This window comes from Aquarana catesbeiana, linkage group LG13 (genome assembly GCF_042186555.1).
Source record: "Aquarana catesbeiana isolate 2022-GZ linkage group LG13, ASM4218655v1, whole genome shotgun sequence".
In the NCBI taxonomy this organism is placed as follows: Eukaryota; Metazoa; Chordata; class Amphibia; order Anura; family Ranidae; genus Aquarana; species Aquarana catesbeiana.
In genome coordinates this window covers 13,467,815-13,486,487 of record NC_133336.1, presented here as the reverse complement: position 1 = coordinate 13,486,487, position 18,673 = coordinate 13,467,815, and the positions used below count along the sequence as shown (strand labels likewise).

The 18,673-nt window shown below is 44.4% G+C and overlaps 1 protein-coding gene across 2 annotated transcripts in view; it reads right to left on the bottom strand.

Moving 5' to 3' along the window:
* Positions 1-12,155: 12,155 nt before the first annotated feature.
* The window catches only part of LG13H14orf132 (linkage group 13 C14orf132 homolog), a 102,879-nt gene continuing 96,361 nt past the window's right edge, over positions 12,156-18,673 (bottom strand). For both annotated transcript variants that reach the window (XM_073610197.1, XM_073610196.1), the window contains exon 2: positions 12,156-15,746. In XM_073610197.1, coding sequence (XP_073466298.1) covers positions 15,519-15,746 — 228 coding nt within the window. In that variant the 3' untranslated portion in view covers positions 12,156-15,518. The remainder of the gene's footprint in view (positions 15,747-18,673) is intronic.

Genomic DNA, 18,673 nt, shown 5'->3' with positions numbered 1-18,673 from the left:
CCCCCTCCTGGCACAATCCCAATCCCCCAACCAAATCATCCTCCCAGTACAACACCCCCCCCCAGCACAACCCCCCCAAACTCCCCTCCTAGCACAAATCCCCCTCCCAGCACAACCCCCCCCTCCTAGCACAACCACCCCTTCTAGCACAACCCCACCAAATTCCACCTCCTAGCACACCCCCCTCCTAGCACAACCACCCCTCCTAGCACAACCCCCCCCCAAATCCCCCTCCCATCACAAACCGCTACAAATCCCCCTCCTAGCACACCACCCAAATCCCCCCTCCGAGCAAAAAACCCAGACACAAATCCCCCTCCCAGCACAACCACCCATCCGAGCACAACCCCACCAAATCCCCCCTCCTAGCACACTCCCCCACTCAAATTATCCTCCCAGTACAACCCCCCTCCTAGCACAACCCCCCAAACCCCCCTTCTAGCACAAATCCCTCTCCCAGCAGAAACCCCCCCTCTTAGCACAAACCCCAAACGCCCCTCCTACCACAACCCCCATCCAAACCCCCCTCCTAGCATAACCCCCCCCACCTAAATCCCCCTCCTAGCACAACACATCTTCTAGCGCAAACTCTCCCACCCAAATCCCCCTCCAAGCACAAACCGCCACAAATCCCCCTTCAAGCACAAACCGCCACAAATCCCCTTCCCAGCACAAACCCCCCTGATAGCACAACCACCCCTCCTATCACTAGTACAACCCCACCAAATTCCACCTCCTAGCACCCCCCCAGCACAACCACCCCTCCTAGCACAACCCCCCCACCCAAATCTCCCTCCCAGCACAAACCCCCTCATTTAGCACAACCCCCCATCCAAAAATTCCCCTCCCAGCACAAACCACCCCTCCTAGCACAGCCCTCCCACCCAAATCCCCCTCCCAGCATAAACCGCCTCAAATCCCCCCTCCGAACACCCCCCCCTAGCACAATCCCCCAACCAAATCATCCTCCCAGTACAACCCCCCTCCTAGCGCAACCCCCCAAACCCCCCTCCTAACACATATCCCCCTCCCAGCACAACCCCTCCCTCTTAGCACAACCACCCCTCCAAGCACAACCCCACCAAATTCCCCCTCCTAGCACACTTCCCCACTCAAATTATCCTCCCAGTACAACCCCCCCTCCTAGCACGACCCCCCAAACCCCCCTTCTAGCACAAATCCCCCTCCCAGCAGAAACCCCCCCTCTTAGCATAAACCCCAAACCCCCCTCCTAACACAACCCCCATCCAAACCCCCCTCCTAGCACAACCCCCCCCCACCTAAATCCCCCTCCTAGCACAACCCATCTTCTAGCGCAAACCCTCCCACCCAAATCTCCCTCCAAGCACAAACCGCCACAAATCCCCCCTCCGATCACAAACCCAGACACAAATCCCCTTCCTAGCACACCCCCCCAGCACAACCACCCCTCCTAGCACAACCCCCCACCCAAATCTCCCTCCCAGCACAAACCCCCTCACTTAGCACAACCCCCAAACCCCCCTCCTACCGCACCCCCCCATCCAAAAATTCCCCTCCCAGCACAAACCACCCCTCCTAGCACAACCCCCCCTCCTAGCACTACCCTCCCACCCAAATCCCCCTCCCAGCACAAACCGCCTCAAATCCCCCCTCCAAGCACACCCCCCAAATCCCCCCTCCGAGCACACCCCCCAAATCCCCCCTCCTAGCACAATCCCCCAACCAAATCATTCCCCAGCACAACCCCCCAAAATACCTCCTCCTAGCAACACCCCCCCCCCTCAAAATCTGCCCTTCTAGCACAACCCCCTCACCTTCTCCCAAATCCCCCTCATAACACAATTACCCCCCCCCCCAAATCCCCCCTCTTCCTCTCCTTCCTGAGATATGAGCGATCCTCTGTTAACTAAGAGTACAGAGAAGAGCAGAGACCAGGGGGGGGGGGGGTTGGGTGCGGGCACAGATCTCTGCCTCCTCTGACCCTAAAGACTCCTCGTGGCACCCCATTGAGAAACACTGCGATAACTATCTCCTGTAGCATGATGGTAGTCTTTGATCATCTCTATTGGCATGAAGCTTTATAGGCTCTGTCTCTGACCACCTCCTGCTGCAACTCGTCCGCTTTCAATAACATTATATTCACTGACTGCTATGTGCTGCCTTATGGTGGTGTCAGGAGCCACACTTCAGATCCCCCCCCCCCCCCCCGTATCAAGGAAGTTGACCACCACTGCTCTATAAGATGACTCTCAATTAAAAATACCATGGCCAATAAAAAACACAAATCTTCAATGTTAATTTTATTAGAGTATATACATACGCACAAAAATACAGTAAAAAGTTTCATAATCCATCAACAGCACATAGAAAAATCACATTACCTGGAAATATAAACATTTAATGTCCCAACACCGCTTGAGAAAAAAATTCCTTGTCTGGCACAAAAAAGAACTTTCTAATTCTTCATTTAGATTGAAAAAGTTTTTCTGAACAAATTATATCATTTACAAAAATTGAGTAAACTATAATTACAGGCAAGGAATACCAAGTCGTATCTTCTAAATTCTTAATAGTATACAGTATGTCAGCAAATCGAGCGAATATTTGAGCTGATTTACTAAAGAAGTTAAGAAGTTGTGTTAATATTCACTTCAAATATCCAATCATGTGCAGGTGAGATAAGAGAACAGGAATTTGCTTTGTGACATGATTGGATAATTGAAGTAAACCGATAGATATACATTATAATTTTGTTATATGATGTAACTAAGAGATTATAATAATCTACAATGTTTGATGTGTGATTATGAGATTGTAAAATTGTTTTTTTTTTTTCCTATTGATTTTAAGAGGGGCGACATTTTTTTCTTCTGATATATAATAAATACAAAATTAGATACTTTTATATATGTCCATAAACAATGACGGCAAATCATTAATAACCCCAATCTTTCTTCATAAAGTGAAGTGAATATTCACACACTTTGTTAATTTATTCACTACATTATTTCCTAATTAATTCATTTATTTATTAATTTACATTTAATAAATCAGCCTCATTGACTTGGTTAAGTATAAACCTTTGGTACATTTTGAATGTCTTTTTTTTTCCTGTAGGGGGAGCAAACTTCCACTGGTCAGCCTTTGTCAATCAATCCAAGGGTGCAAGGGCCATTGAAACCATCTAACACTTATCATGTCTCCGGTGTTGCTCAGCATTGGCATTTAATGTCTCTTAATTAAGCTACAGAGTATAAAAGAGAAGAGAGGCACCTCTGAGTGTAGCAATATGTTGCTAAATGTTGTACCTTTATTAAATGTAACCATATTGCTACACTTAGAGGTGCCTCTCTTCTCTTTTATACTCAGTTGTGACATGACGCTACTTGTATATCAAGACATCGCTTGTATATCAAGTCAAACTTTATTTAAAAATTTTGCTTGACTTGCAAAACGCTCTCAAACCAAGTTACTCTCAAACCAAGGCTTTACTGTACTAATCAGTAGCGGCCCATCCATTAGGGGCGCACGAGCGCCCACCCACCCTATCCATGCGTCCGGCCCCCTGATCTACATACAGGGGGCGCCGGACTATGGATTCCAATGGGGGGGGGGTGTTTTTTTTAAGCACGTGATTGGAGCCAGAGGCTCTAATAGGCTTAAAAAAAGGGTGGGCTCGGGGCGCAGAGCACCTTCGTCCTGATCCCACTCAGTTGTGTGACGATAGCGAGTAAATATTCACTATTTTCGCACTACGTCTCCTCCACGCCAATCAGGAAGCGGGTCGTAGCCAAAAACATCAGGCGATCCTTTTGGACGCCTAGCGCCTAGGAGGAGGAGAGAAGAGACACACGGCAGAAGCCACGGAGGAAGCCACTGGTGGATAGGATACCCGAGCCGCTACTCCCACCTAGATGGGGTAAGTGCCAGACCGACTGGCCGCCACTGGTGCTAACTTTTTTTTTTCGTTTTGGATAGAGTCAGAAAATGCTGAAACCTCTTTTATGCTTTTGTTGCTCCAATAGCTGGAGCGCTGGACCCAAAGCTTGAGGTAATTCCCGTTATATCGATGAGTGTGCCAGCTCTCTATGGCCTAGGACAGTGGTTCTCAACTCCTGTCCTCAGGACCCGCTAAGGCTCTGTTTCCACTACCGCGAGCTGTTGTGCGGCTTGACACATGTGAAGTCGCAAGACAAGTCAAAACCCATGCATTTCAATGGTCCCCCCCGTTCTAATTGGTGCGACTCAAGTCGCAGCGACTCCAAAAAAAGGTTCTTGCACAACTTTGTTCCTACTTTGGTGCGACTTGTTCTCACATGGCTTACACCAGTCGCATGACATCGCATTCACAAACCGCATAGCAAAGTCGCAGTGTAAATCGCGTGACTTTGGGGACGCAATAGTGGAAACATAGCCTAAAAGGCCAGGTTTGCAAGATAACTGAAATACATCACAGGTGATATAATTTACTGTTCAGTGATTGCAGGATTCTAGCCTGCATCTCCCCCCAAGGTAATATTTAAAATCTGGCCTGTTAGGCTCTATTCACACTAACGCGTTTTTTGATGCATTTTGCATTTTGCAGGAATGCATGGGATTTTTTTTAACATGGGTTCCTATGGAACATGTTCACATCAATGCATTTTTGTGCCTCTGCGTTTTTGGAAAGGGTTGGGGACATTTTTTCATGCAAAATGCAGTGTTTTGCACGTAATAGAATTCAATGGGCCTGCATCCAAAATGCAAGTACCACGGTTTTTATCGTGTTTTGCGTTTTTTTTTTCTTTCTTTTTTTTTACACTGTATACAGTATTTTAAAAAAAACACCGTAAAAAAAAAAAAAAAAAAAAAAAAAAGCAAAAACGGGGCAAAAATGCGGCAACAACGAATGTTCAAAAACGCGGCAAGCACCGCAAAAAGCACTGCAGAAACGCTCAAAAGCAACATGCAAAGATGTGAATCGAGCCTTAGTGGGTCCTGAGGATAGGAGTTCAGAACCACTGGCCTCGGGAATCCCCAGTAGGATTCCTGGAAGAGCCAATTTGTCTGCCAACAACTTTACTGAATGAATCTTAAATTACGGTTTGCAAAGAAAATAAATAAATAAATAATACAAATTATGGGAAAAAAGTAAAGAAATAATAATTATTATTAAAATATTAATATTATTATGAATACATAAGATTTAATAACAATAATAAAACAAATTATAATACTAAATAAAAACTGTCAAGATTGTTCCCACACAATTAACCAAAGCCCTGAAAAAAAAGAATTATGACCCCCTATGGCTTGGCACCCCTCATGTTTTATTTCCATACAATGTTTTTTATTGCTGTCTGCGAGAGTCACTTGCTCTGTTCGATTTAAATGACTATTGTCAATAGGCCAGTAAGTGGGGTGGAGTCGAAAATGTTTAAGGGTGTCACAAGAACAGGAAATACTTCTATTGGATTGGGGTCACCTGTTTTAGTAAAAAAAAAAAAAAAAAAAAAAAAAAAGAAAAAAAGTTTAGATGGAATTTCCCCATATTTTTAAATGTTTTCAATTAATTTACTATTATGTCTTCCAGACAAAAAGTGAAAGGAAATCTCTCGAATTGGTTACAAGCAAAAAACAAAACAAAAAAAATAATTAAAAAAATAAATAAACCAGAGGTTCTAAACATTCCCTTCTGAATCCAAAACAAAAAGCGAAAAAAATGTATATATATATATATATATATATAAACAAAACATTTGGAGATGCAATCTCAGTTTCTGTTCAAAAAGAATTTTACTTCAGTCTTCTTGCATATACAAGACTGCGCAGTTTCGGACAGGAACTCCGTCCTTCATCAAGTTGCTTGTAGAGATGCATGAAGGGCGGAGTTCCTGTCCAAAACTGTGTCCGAAACATGATGATTGAAGTAAAATTCTTTTGAAAAGAAACTGAGATTGCATCTCCAATTTTTTGTTACATCTGGTGGAAGCAGGAGTACCACATCGGATGTGAATCTCTAAAGGAAGTGAAAGGCACGGCAGAGGTGTCCCACCCTAATATATATATATATATATATATATATATATATATATATATATATATATATATATATATATATATATATATATATATATATGTGTGTGTATACCTATATATCTATGAAACATTTGAAGGATGTTGTAAAAATGTATATCAATCAATGTAAGAGAACAAATACCATTGGGTTAAAAGTAGTTCACTGCCTAGAGGAAGGTCAACCAAAATCTATCTTGAACTTAGTTAATTGCCATGGGCTTATTGACCCCCTAGACCAGTGATGGTGAACCTTGGCACCCCAGATGTTTTGGAACTACATTTCCCATGATGCTCAACTGCATTGTAGAGTGCATGAGCATCATGGGAAATGTAGTTCCAAAACATCTGGGGTGCCAAGGTTCACCATCACTGCCCTAGAACCTCCCCAATTGCCTGTCTTTATTTTTCTTTTCTTTTTTTGTAGCCCTTCACCATTATTTGTCAGTAAAATTAAATCTAGCATTAAAAATGTATCTACACATTTAATACGTATATGTTCTTTTATTTTTTTTTTCTCAATTTGTTATATAAATAATTACACTTGCCAAAATTTTGACAAAAGCATATTACACTGAACACCCTAAGGCACCTGTTCACTAATCATGACTTGTAAGTTGCTTAATAATATTGATTTCCCTATGAATTAAATATGAAAGGGTCCATGTAGGGTAGCCATTTTTATGCATTTAGATTACTTTTACCCGTTGACTTCCATGGGCTTTCCTGAAGCTAATAATGATACATCTAAGCACACAGCCAAAACTGATATTCTATATTCTTCTGTCTAGTGGGGGCTTCTTTGCTCCTTACCACCAGAAGAGTTTACCAAACTGCTTTAGTAGCAGCAAAGCTGAATTATGATGCCACGAGATAGAAGACGTACATGCAGGAAATCTGGAGTGATACTGAAGTGATATATGGCCAAAGGTTGTGGACACCTGACCATCACACCTATATGAGCTCGTTGGACATTCCATTACAAAACCATGGCCTTGAATATGGAGTTATCTTCATTGTAGCTAATCACTCTTCTGGGAAAGCTTCAACAAGATTTGGGAGGGTCTGTGGGAATTTGTGCCCACTTGTGAGGTCAGGTACTGATGTTGGATAAGACCTGGCCCACAATGGACGTTCCAATTCATCCCAAACATGTTCAGTAGGGTTGAGGTCAGGACTCTCAAGTTCCTCCACACCAAACTGGTCAAACCAAGTCTTTATGGAGCTGGTTACACTTTTCTGGGAAGCTAAGCTCAAAATTTTGGAGTGTGTCTGGGGATTTTTGTTCATTCAGCCTAAAGGGCATTTGTGAGGTCAGGTTGGATGAGAAGACCCGGCTTACAGCGGATGTTCCAATTCATCCCAAAAGGTGTTCAGTAGGGTTGAGGCAAGGTCTCCATCATGTTACATAATGGAGATCTGCTTCCATTATGACCACGGGTTGTGAATACCTGACCATCACACCTATATGAGCTTGTTGGACATCCCATTACAAAACCATGACCTTGAATATGGACTTTTCTTCATTGTAGGTAATTACTCTTCTGTGAAAGCTTCAAAAAGATTTGGGAGGATCTGCGGGAATTTGTGCCCATTTGTGAGGTCAGGTACTGATGTTGGATGAGAAGATCTAGTTCACAATAGGTCTTCCGATTCAACCCAAAGGTGTTCTATAGGGTTGAGGTCAGTTCCTCTACGCCAAACTGGTCAAACCATGTCTGATTGGAGCAGGCTCCACTCTTCTGGGAAGGCTTCCCTCAAAATTTTGGTGTGTGTCTGAGGATTTGCTCTCATTCAGCCTAAAGGGCATTTGTGAGGTCAGGTTGGATGAGAAGACCTGGCCTACATCAGATGTTCCAATTCATCCCAAAAGGTGTTCAGTAGTGTTGACACAACATAATAGAGATCTGCTTCCATTATGTAATTTATGAGTCTGTATTAATACAGTTATACTAAATAGTTTTCATAAGTGTCTTCTGTTTACAATTAATTTAGTCAGTTAGTGCCATTTTTATATATGAATTAATATATTTTATTAGTAATTGAACCAATAAAGGAATTCATACTGTGACATCGGCCACGGTGTGAAAAAAGGGTTTTGTTTCACCTAGCGTTCTCAACCAGGCAGGTTAAGGGGCACCAGGCTGCTGGTGTTCTATGGAGGAAACTCTATTTTCAGTTTCCTCAGAGACTGGTAAAGCCTGGTTTGGGTTCTGGAGCCCAAAGGCTTTGTAGAGACTTGGGATGAGTGAAGTTTCCAGTCCTGGGTCCGGGCTTTGTGGACAACCAGCACATTGATGGTGTAGGTGTGGAAGGGGCTTTTGTTAGAGAGGTGGCTAGTGCTCAGGGCTCCACCCCGATGGACAGAGGAAGTCAACCACACAGAAGTCAGGAGGGCTCCACCCCGGCAACTAGTGTCCAGGGCTCCATCCCGGTGGACAGAGGAGGACTCCACACATAAGTCAGGAGAGCTCCACCCCGTCAACTAGTGTTCAGGGCTCCATCCCGGTGGACAGAGGAGGTCTCCACACAAGTCAGGAGGGCTCTACCTAGGAGGTAGGTGGGAGCCAGTGCAGGAGGGATCTGCTAAGTGCATGCACTGAGTCTGTCTGGAGGAAACAGACAAGGACGGCAGGGCCTAAGAAGGTTGATGTATATTGGTTTTGTGGCAGAGAAATGCTGAAAAAAACAGCATGAGAAACCCACGTGCACATATTTCTACTGCTCCAGGTAAGTCGGCACTATCAAATACTTCTACGATACAACACGGGGTGCAAGCTCAGTTCTCCACTGTGTCACTCCAAACATATTCTGGATGGCTGCACACCGGTGGATCTCCGAATGAAAACATTATTATATAACTACAAATGCATAAAAGCACCACATATGCAATAGCGGGGGAGGGATGGATAGTTCACGCATTTTATACTCTTCACAGTGCTTTGTCAAAAGAAGAGTGTGAAACGCGTAAACCATCCATCCCTGCCCTGCTATTGCACATATGGTGCTTTTATGCATTTGTATTTATTCAATAAAGTTTTCATTTGAGGATCCACGGGTGTGCAGCCATCCAGAATTGTATGTTTGGAGGGAAACCCACGTGTTGCATCTGTTTTTTTTTTTTTGTTGAAAAAAAGAAGACTTGAGCAAGAAAAGCCCTTATTATGAAGATTTAAGCGAGCTGGATGCGTCCTTGATGCTCTACTGTCCCCACAATATGTTTACAACATTTCCATAGCTGTTTTTTAGCCCTAAAGAAGGAGGAGATCTTTGATTCCCCAAAATGCGTTGGATATTTAAAGGAGAAGTACAGCCAAAGTTTGTTTGGCCGTACTTCTCCTGTGGATCACAGAAGTGCAGTTCGTTCTGCACCCCTATGACCATTTTCAGCAGACAGCGGGCTGAAGCCCCGCTGTCGGCTGATGTCACAGAGCCGGTCCAGGCTGGGGAAAGATTGCGACCGTATGGTCAGGATCCACCCACATGCCTGGACCGGCACCCAGCTCAGCCTCTCTGGGAGCCTGAGCCAGCTGCTCCCGCCCCCTCCACAGCCCAGCGCTCCAGTGAGCATGCGTGGGGGGGGGACAGAGCAGAGAGCCGGAGACTGACAATCATCAGTTCTCTGCTCAGGGAGCTCTGCGAACCGAGCGATCAGCGGTGTGTGATCGCTCGGTTCTTGGCCTTAGAGCCGGTGGTGGTGGACCGATACTGCATCTACCTAGGTAGGTATGATTAAAAATTAAAAAATCCCATACTTCTCTTTTAATATCCTTTTGTTATGAAATGACACTAATATTAAAAGATTTTGAACTCTCAATTAACTTTGTACATCAATCACCAAGAGGGAAATGTTGTTTTTTTTTCTCTTTTTTTCTCAGCACAAGTGGAGTGGGGGGAAAAAAACACTGCGATAAAAAAAAACTCAAAAGATGCATTCGCCAAAAATAAACCATTTTTTTTTTTTTTTGAATAAGTCAAAATCCTATTTTTACAAGCTGCAACAAATTCATTACGAAGAAACGGAATTTTAAACTATACGAGAGAGTAAAAAAAAAAAAAAGAAAAGAAAAGTGGATCAAACTTTAATGAAGCCTTTGATAAATTATACAGATTCGTTTAGCAGACATGAGCTGCTCCTCCGTTTGCCCTTTTGTTTATTAAAGCCTGCTTTTAAAAAGGCAGATTATTAGCTAATTAAAGCGTGACACATGTTTTGTTTTGTTTTTCCTGTGGCGTACAGCTGGAGACCTACATCATTACCCTTTCCGAGAGGATACAAAGGGGAAAGAAAAGGGTTTTTCAATGGGTTTGTTTTGAAAATGTTTGTTAATAAACAGGAAAAAAAAAAAAAAAGAAAAATAAATGGAATAAAATGTATCCACTTTGTGAATATTTTAATTAGAGGTCAAACTGTAGTGAGTGATAATGAAGAATGCAAAATGCCCACCAAAGTTTTTTTTAAGGCTGAACTCCGATCTGACAAAAAACTAAGAAATATTTTGTCCTAATATTTATTCCTAAAGAAAAAAAAATCAATAGATTCAAAAGCGAGAGATGAGAGAGGCGGAGTAATACTCAGGTAATGCCCTAGATCAGAGGTCTCCAAACTGCAGCCCTTTGCTTGCTTTCATCTGGCCTCTGGGGAACTATTTAATCCACCGACACCAACGATGGGGCACTATTCTTCCCACCGACACCAACGATGGGGCACTATTCTTCCCACCAACACCAAAGATGGGGAACTATTCTTCCCACAGACACCAACGATGGGGCACTATTCTTCCCACCGACACCAACGATGGGGAACTATTCCGCTCACTGGTACCAACGATGGGGCACAATTTCTCCCAATGACACCAAAGATAGGGCACAATTCCCCCCACTAACAATGATGGGGCACTATTCCTCCCACTGACACCAATGAGAGGGCACAATTCCCCCCACTGACTCCAATGATTGGGCACAATTCCCCCCACAGACACCAACGATGGGGCACAATTCCTCCCACTGCCAGCAATTATGGGGCACTATTCCTCCCACTGATAACAATGATGGGGCACTATTCCTTCCACCGACACCAAGGATGAGGAACTATTCCTTCCACTGGTACCAATGATGAGGCATAATTCTCTCCACTGACACCAACAATGGGGCACAATTTCTCCCAATGACACCAATGATAGGACACAATTCCCCCCCACTGACACCAATGATAGGGCAAAATTCCCCCCACTGACACTAATGATAGGGCACAATTCCCCCCACCGACACCAATGATGGGGCACAATACCCCCACTGACACCAAAGGCGGGGCAATGCTCTTTACCACTAATGTCTGGATCTTTTCTACTCCCTCTGGCCACAGTCCGGCCCCCCTAAAGTCTAAAGGACAGTAAACTGGCCCTTTGTTTAGAAAGTTTGTAGACCCCTGACCTAGAGTGCCACCATCCAGAAATACAACAAGGTCAAAACCAGGGACTTTATAGGATGGCACCCAAGCATACAGACCCAACACACGGGTATAAAAAAAAGTCAAAATATTATACGAAAATATATATATACCATATTACCAAAAGTTTTGGGACACCTGCCTTTACATGCACATGAACTTTAATGGCATCCCAGTCTTAGTCCGTAGGGTTCAATATTGAGTTGGCCCGCCCTTTGCAGCTATAACAGCTTCAACTCTTCTGGGAAGGCCATCCTGGAAGGTCATCCTGGAGATGTCCTAGAAAACCCATGATTTTTACCCTGTTTAAAAAAAATATATCAATAGATGTATTTTTAAATCTAATTAAAATTTTTAAATGTACACAAAATCTTGCCTTTGTTTTAGTTTCCTGCAATGCCCCGCACAGAAGCCTCTGAATGGGTGGATAAGGATTAGCAATGGGAGCCATTCATCAAAGTGCTAAAATTCCTTTATTATCCCCCCCCCCCCCCGTTCCACGAGTCCTTTATGTGTGGAATCTGTGGAATCACCTGTGGACCCCAGACCAGCATGGCAGGTACTTCCAGGTAGAGGTAAAGGGAGACCAGTGAACCTCTAGATTTGTATGCTGGCACTTTCCAAGGGAAGCACTGCTGCCTAAGGCACCCCGCCGCTGGTTTCCCTATGTACGTTTTCGGCTGTGTCCCATTGTTCTGTTGTGTCTGTCTGCCTTAGGAGAAGTGTATTAAGGGATGGATGTTTGTATTGGTGCTCCTGGAATGTAAACTGGGAGCAGGGTAGAGAGGGGAAGGGGGCAATTCCTCAAACAGCCCTCCCTGCTGATAAGGTGGTCTATTGTTCAAATGTTTGAATACCTGCGTGTTCCTTATTGCTGATTGGACAGTTTACCCCGCCCTGAATCCAAGGGAGGGGGCATTGCCCCTGAGTGTTTTTTTTCTGTTTGTACCTGTTTCAATAAACAGTCTGTTGTTTTCACCCTACATTGAGTTACGGCTAATGACCGGATGCTCTAATGCAGGGGTCTCAAACTGGTGGCCCTCCAGCTGTTGCAGAACTACAAGTCCCATGAGGCATAGCAAGGCTGACAGTTACAAGCATGACTCCCACAGGCAGAAGGCTCGCAACAGCTGGAGGGCCGCCAGTTTGAGACCCCTGCTCTAAGGGATCTTGGATTGTGTGGTACCGGACAAAGGAAGCATTTACGGCGGACAGACTCATCTTGAGTACGGGGGTCCACCACAGTCATAACCTCATGTTTTATATTTTACCATAAACTTGGATACTAAATTCTGATTGCGTGCCCAAAAATTAACTTTGACATATATTGTTTACTGAACTTTTGCATTTAATAAACCATTGCTCTAACATTGTGTGAAACCACCATTTTATTCTTAAGGGTCTTTGCTTTCAGAAAACCCACAATATTTTGCTGGGGTTTAAGTAATCTTCAGTACTGAAATTGTTTTTTAAACATGTGTGCATACCCCCCCCCTCAAAAACAGCTCTGGCAACAGAAGGGTTAATAAGCATTTGCCTTTTGCAGTATAAGGGGGAGGGGGGAGGGGGAGGGGGGGTGTAATGTAAGGGTATTTTTAAATCTCAGGATTCAGCTTTCAGTGCAATGGAGGTGCTGACTGTACTGTCTGGTACAGAAGCCAGGATTGTAAGGCTGGCTAAACACACTGTCAAGTATTTGGCAGGTCAGTCAGTTGGAAAAAATTCTGTTGAATAAAGAGTTCAATAGCTCAAGGTGAATTTTACACACAAAACTAAATGACTCCTTGCAATGGCTCATATATATATATATATATATATATATATATATTAGATATAAAAAGGTTTTTAAAGAATAGACATAAGAAATAAAAATAAATTAAACCGTTTTACTTTAGTACCGTCAGCTTATGTTTCTCTGACGGGTCCCCTTTTAGTACTTGGCCTATGCGGGGTCCCCTATCCATCTTTACATCTTGGCTTTGCGTTCCCGCCACTCCATCCAGCCACAGGGAGTGGAGAGAAAATACCCAATACTTGCAAGTATGGCAAGCATGTGATTCCCTCCCATCCAGACCATATTATAGTCCTGGGGCTTGGCCATTGGTTGCTAAAGCTCCAGTGCTATCACATGGGGTCAGAGTTCACATAAGGAGATTTGAAATCTTTGGGCAGAATCGCCACAATACTGCCTACGGTTCCAAATCGCGGCAGAACGTGTGCCGTGAGTTTTGGCCGCCAATTATTCTTTCATGGCACCCCAAAACATGGTGCAATTCTGTCATGATTGTCACGGGATAGAATCGTGTGGCAATTTGCGGCAAAACACACGTTTAAACTTGTCGCCCCAAAAAAATGGACGGAAACCTCTTTTGGGTGACAAACGCACACAAAGCAGCCTATTGAAGTGAATGGGCTACCGTATGCACTTTAAAAAAATTGCGTTCCCGCTGCGTGAGGTCTGAACAGGGCCTAAGGCCGGCAATATATGGAGAAAATTTCTTTCCTGCAACCACGGGTTGCAGGAAAGAAATTTGCTCTATTCCCCCAACAACATTGATAGTGTTGATACAGGAATCCTTCCTGCCGGTCCATTGTCTTCTCCCGGTGGGGGTGGGGGGGGGGAGCCGCCGCCGCTGGGAGAAGGCAGTGATTATAATTGCAAGAGAAACCGGGAGGCTGGTTGTACCCAAGCTGATCGGTCAACTTTCTACATTCAGCCTGCCCATTAGCGGTTCAAATCTTAGCCGGTTCCTGCTGAACCGGCTGAAATTTAAACCATGTATGGATGGCCTTAGTCTTCTCCTTGCTCCAGGGGGCCAAACGGTGTGGCAGGGGATCAAACAGAAGGCCAATAGAAGCATCGGAGAAGGGTGGCAGTTGAGTCAATCTGTTGATTTGACAAGCATGGCCAAAGCACAGGTCCACTTTAAGACAGTTACAGAAACCAGGAGGCTGGTTGTACATTCAGCCTGCCCATTAACGGTGCGAATCTTAGCCGGTTCCTGCTGAACCGGCTGATATTCAAACTATGTATGGATGGCCTTAGTCTTCTCCTTGCTCCCAGGGGCCAAACGGTGTGGCAGGGGATCAAATGGAAGGCCAATAGAAGCATCTGAGAAGGGCGGCATTTGAGTCAATCTGTTGATTTGACAAGCATGGCCAAAGTACAGGTCCACTTTTATAGAAACCCGGAGGCTGGTTGTACCCAAGCGGATCGATCAACTTGCTACATTCAGCCTGCCCATTATCGCTTTGAATCTTAGCCGGTTCCTGCTCAACCAGCCGCGATTTGAACCATGGTATGGATGGCCTTAGTCTTCTCCTTGCTCCAGGAGGCCAAGTGGAGTGGCAGGGGATCAAAAGGAAGGTCAATAGAAGCATCTGGGAAGGGCGGCAGTTGAGTCAATCTGTTAGTTTGACTAGCATGGCCAAAGCACAGGTCCACTTTAAGACGGTTACAGAAATAAGTAATGTTTCAGCAATTTGCAAGTTTCTAAACCGCATGTCAGTTGCAAGTGGTGATAAGTGACTGGAGAGCTGGAGAAAAATGCCCAATAACACTAAAAAAAAAGAAAAGCTTGCAAATATATTGAGAGTTGCAGATCTTTCATTAATAAGCCGTCGTTCGGATTGCCATCAATTAATTTTTTTTTTCCCGCCGCGTGCACAAATTGTCAGCTGGCTCCTTCAGGGTATTTCTTTTCCATCTTCTGGACCATCAGTATGAGAGCCGTAATACAAGCAGAATGAAGGCGGCAGTCATTTTTCAGCCTTCTGATGTTTCCATGTAAATTACAGCAGCTTTTTCCATCTCTGTAGGCAAGGAAGCGGCCGGTACCCCCTGGGCTCCGCAGAGTGTGACCGCCGCGCGTTTTCGATTATTTACACTCCACAATGAACCGTCGTTCCCGAGCGTTAAATGTTTCATGTTCATTTTCTTCTTTAGGTCTGACAGGGTTTAAATAATGAACGCGGTATGTACATAAATAAAAAATAATGTTTGTCTCTTGGAGCGTCTGGCATTCTCGTCTTCTTAGAAAGTGAAGGCGTAGACAACGCCGACCACAACAATGTTCCCGATGGTGGCGATGATGGCAATCCATAGCAAGATGGCGTCGTTGGAGGAGCGGGCGGGTTCTTCGGGGGGGCTCTGGGCGATGATGGAGGCCGCGTGGACGTTGGCGGAAGAGTTGAATATGGAATACTCTGTTCCGAATTCCTCATTGGGTGAATCCATAAAGGCCCCTCCCATGACGGGGAGCTGTAGGAAGAAACAGAAAAAGTCAGTTTAAACTCTCTTAGAAATAAAAAAGTATATTCAAACCCTTACATGTTTTCTACAGATTATTCGTTTAAAGAGGAAATGAACTGTGCCCCAAAAGAAAGTCTGGCAGAGGTGCCTATTGCAGTAGGGTGTGCACCCCAAAGCTCAAACACACATGTGTGATTGTCTACATCAGGGGTCTCAAACTGACGGCCTTCCAGCCGTCACAAAACTACAAGTCCCATGAGGCATTGCAAGGCTGGCAGTTACAAGCATGACTCCCACAGGCAGAGGCATGATGGGACTTGTATTTTCGCCAATTTGAGACCCTTGGTCTAAATATTCACTATATTACCAAAAGTATTAGAACCCCTGCCTTTACACACACATGAACTTTAATGACATCCCAGTCTTAGTCCGTAGGGTTCAATATTGAGTTGGCTCACCCTTTGCAGCTATAAAAAGCAGCAACACCTGGTAATACACTCACATTTATGTGGTGGATATCAAACAAAGCAATGTCCCAGGTCAATCCAGGGGGTCCGTGGAGTCATCTCTCTCGGCTGGTAGATGTAGGGGGTCTGTGCAGTCTCAATGCGCTCGATGTCCTCGGCCGAACAGCGGAGACAGGCACCAGAACGAGGCTTGGGTTACAGCCGATCCTGTCCTGGTTAAGACCGTTCCCACATTTCTTGTGCTGGTTACCTAAATTATGGGTTTCCTTATCTTTACAATTTTGGCCTTTTAGTCCCCTTGCAGTTTGATTGTGGTGTGAAAGTCCTCTTCTGAAAAGGCTGTCCACAAGGTTTAGGAGTGTGTCTATGGGAATGTTTGACCATTTTTCCAGAAGCGCATTTATGAGGTCAGGCACCGATGTTGGATGAGAAGGCATGGCTTACAGCCTCCACTCTAATTCATCCCAAAGGTGTTGAGGTCAGGACTCAGTGCAGGCCAGTCAAGTTCCTCCACCCCAAACTCGCTCATCCATGTCTTTATGGACCTTGCTTTGTGCACTGGTCCAAATCATTTGGTGGAGGGGGGATTACAGTGTGGGAGTGTTTTTCAGGGGTTGGACTTGGCCCCTTAGTTCCAGTGATCTCTTAAGGCGTCAGCATACCAAGACATTTTGGACAATTTCATGCTCCCAACATTGTGGGAACAGTTTGGGGACGGCCCCTTCCTGTTCCAGCATGACTGCCCACCAGTGCACAAAGCAAAGTCCATAAAGACATGGATGAGCGTGTTTGGGGTGGAGGAACTTGCACAGAGTCCTGACGTCAACCTGATAGAACACCTTTGGGGTGAACTAGATCGGAGACTGCAAGACAGGCCTTCTCGTCCAACAACAGTGCTTGACCTCACAAATGCTCTTCTGGAAGAATGGTCAAACATTCCCATAGACACACTCCTAAACCTTGTGGACAGCCTTCCCAGAAGAGTTGAAGCTGTTATAGCTGCAAAGGGTGGGCCAACTCAATATTGAACCCTACAGACTAAGACGTCATTAAAGTTCATGTGTGTGTAAAAGACAGGTGTCCCAATACTTTTGGTACTATAGCGTATTTAGCCCCGACACATTTATCTCCCTGCCAGCACAAAAAAACCCCCCACAATCTATAACTTATTTTTTATAGTAAAATCTGAAAGATGATGTTATGCCAAGTAAATAGATACCCAACATGTCACGGTTTAAAATTTGCTTGTGGAATGGCGCCAAACTATGAAACTTTAAAATAGCCATAGGTGACATGTTAAAAATTTCTACAGGTTACCAGTTTAGAGTTACAGAGGAGTTCATTGCTCTCGCTCTGACGTTCACGGCGAATCGGCGATACCTCACATGTGTGGTTTGAACACCGTTTACAAATATGGGTGTGACCTACATATGCATTCACCACTGCTTGCGAGCATAGGGGGATGGGGGCTCTTTAAAATATATATTTATTTATTTATTTTATTACTATTTTAATGTTTACACTGTCCCTTAAAAAAAAAAAATTGTGATCACTTTTATTCCTATTACATGGAATCTAAACATCTCTGTGACAGGTCCTCTTTACAGAGAGATCTGGGGTCAATAAGACCTCAAATCTCTCCTCTACAATGTAAAGCATTAGATGAAAAAAAAATAAATAAATTGACCTAATGCGTTAAAAAAAATGGCCTTGTTTACATTGGTCCAGAACCGGAAGTGATGTCATGACTTCGCTCTAGTCCTCCTAGATCATAGAGATGAGCAGAGGCCATCTTTCCCCAGCTCATGTGATCAGCCGCCAGTTCTCTGAGCTACCAATTATCCAGGTAAGTCCAACAACCACTGGGAAACGGCGGGAGGGTGAGGACAGCCCCTTCCGCCGCTTCTAATAGTGATCCAGCAGCTAATCAGCCGCTCAGATCACTTTGAGTGGTTAGAGAATCGCCAGCTGAGAAAATAATACCGGGGTCATGGAATATTGCTGCAGCCATAACCCCCGACATTCCACTGCCAATCGGGGACATCATTTCACAATGGACCTAAACAGGGCCATCTTTAATATTGATTGGACCCTGGGCAAAAAATTTCCTGCCCCCCCCCCCCCATGCAATTTCACTCTCCACCTGCTCTGAGACATACAATAAATAGCAGCTAGAATTAAAATCAGTTTACTGTATCAGATCAGGCAGCAATTGCGATTGGTTGCCAGCAGTTACAGCATATAATTACTGCTTACTGACTGGTTGCTAGAGGTTACAGCAAATGATTAATTGTTAATTGGTTGCTAGAGATTACTGTACAGTAATACTTCTCACTGATTGGTTGCTAGAGGTTACAGTACATCATCTTCTCACTGCAGGGGGGCATGATATACATATGAATGCCGCCTTTATTTACATATCAGTGCCGCCAGACGCAGCTATTTACTTATGAATGCCGCCGCTATTTA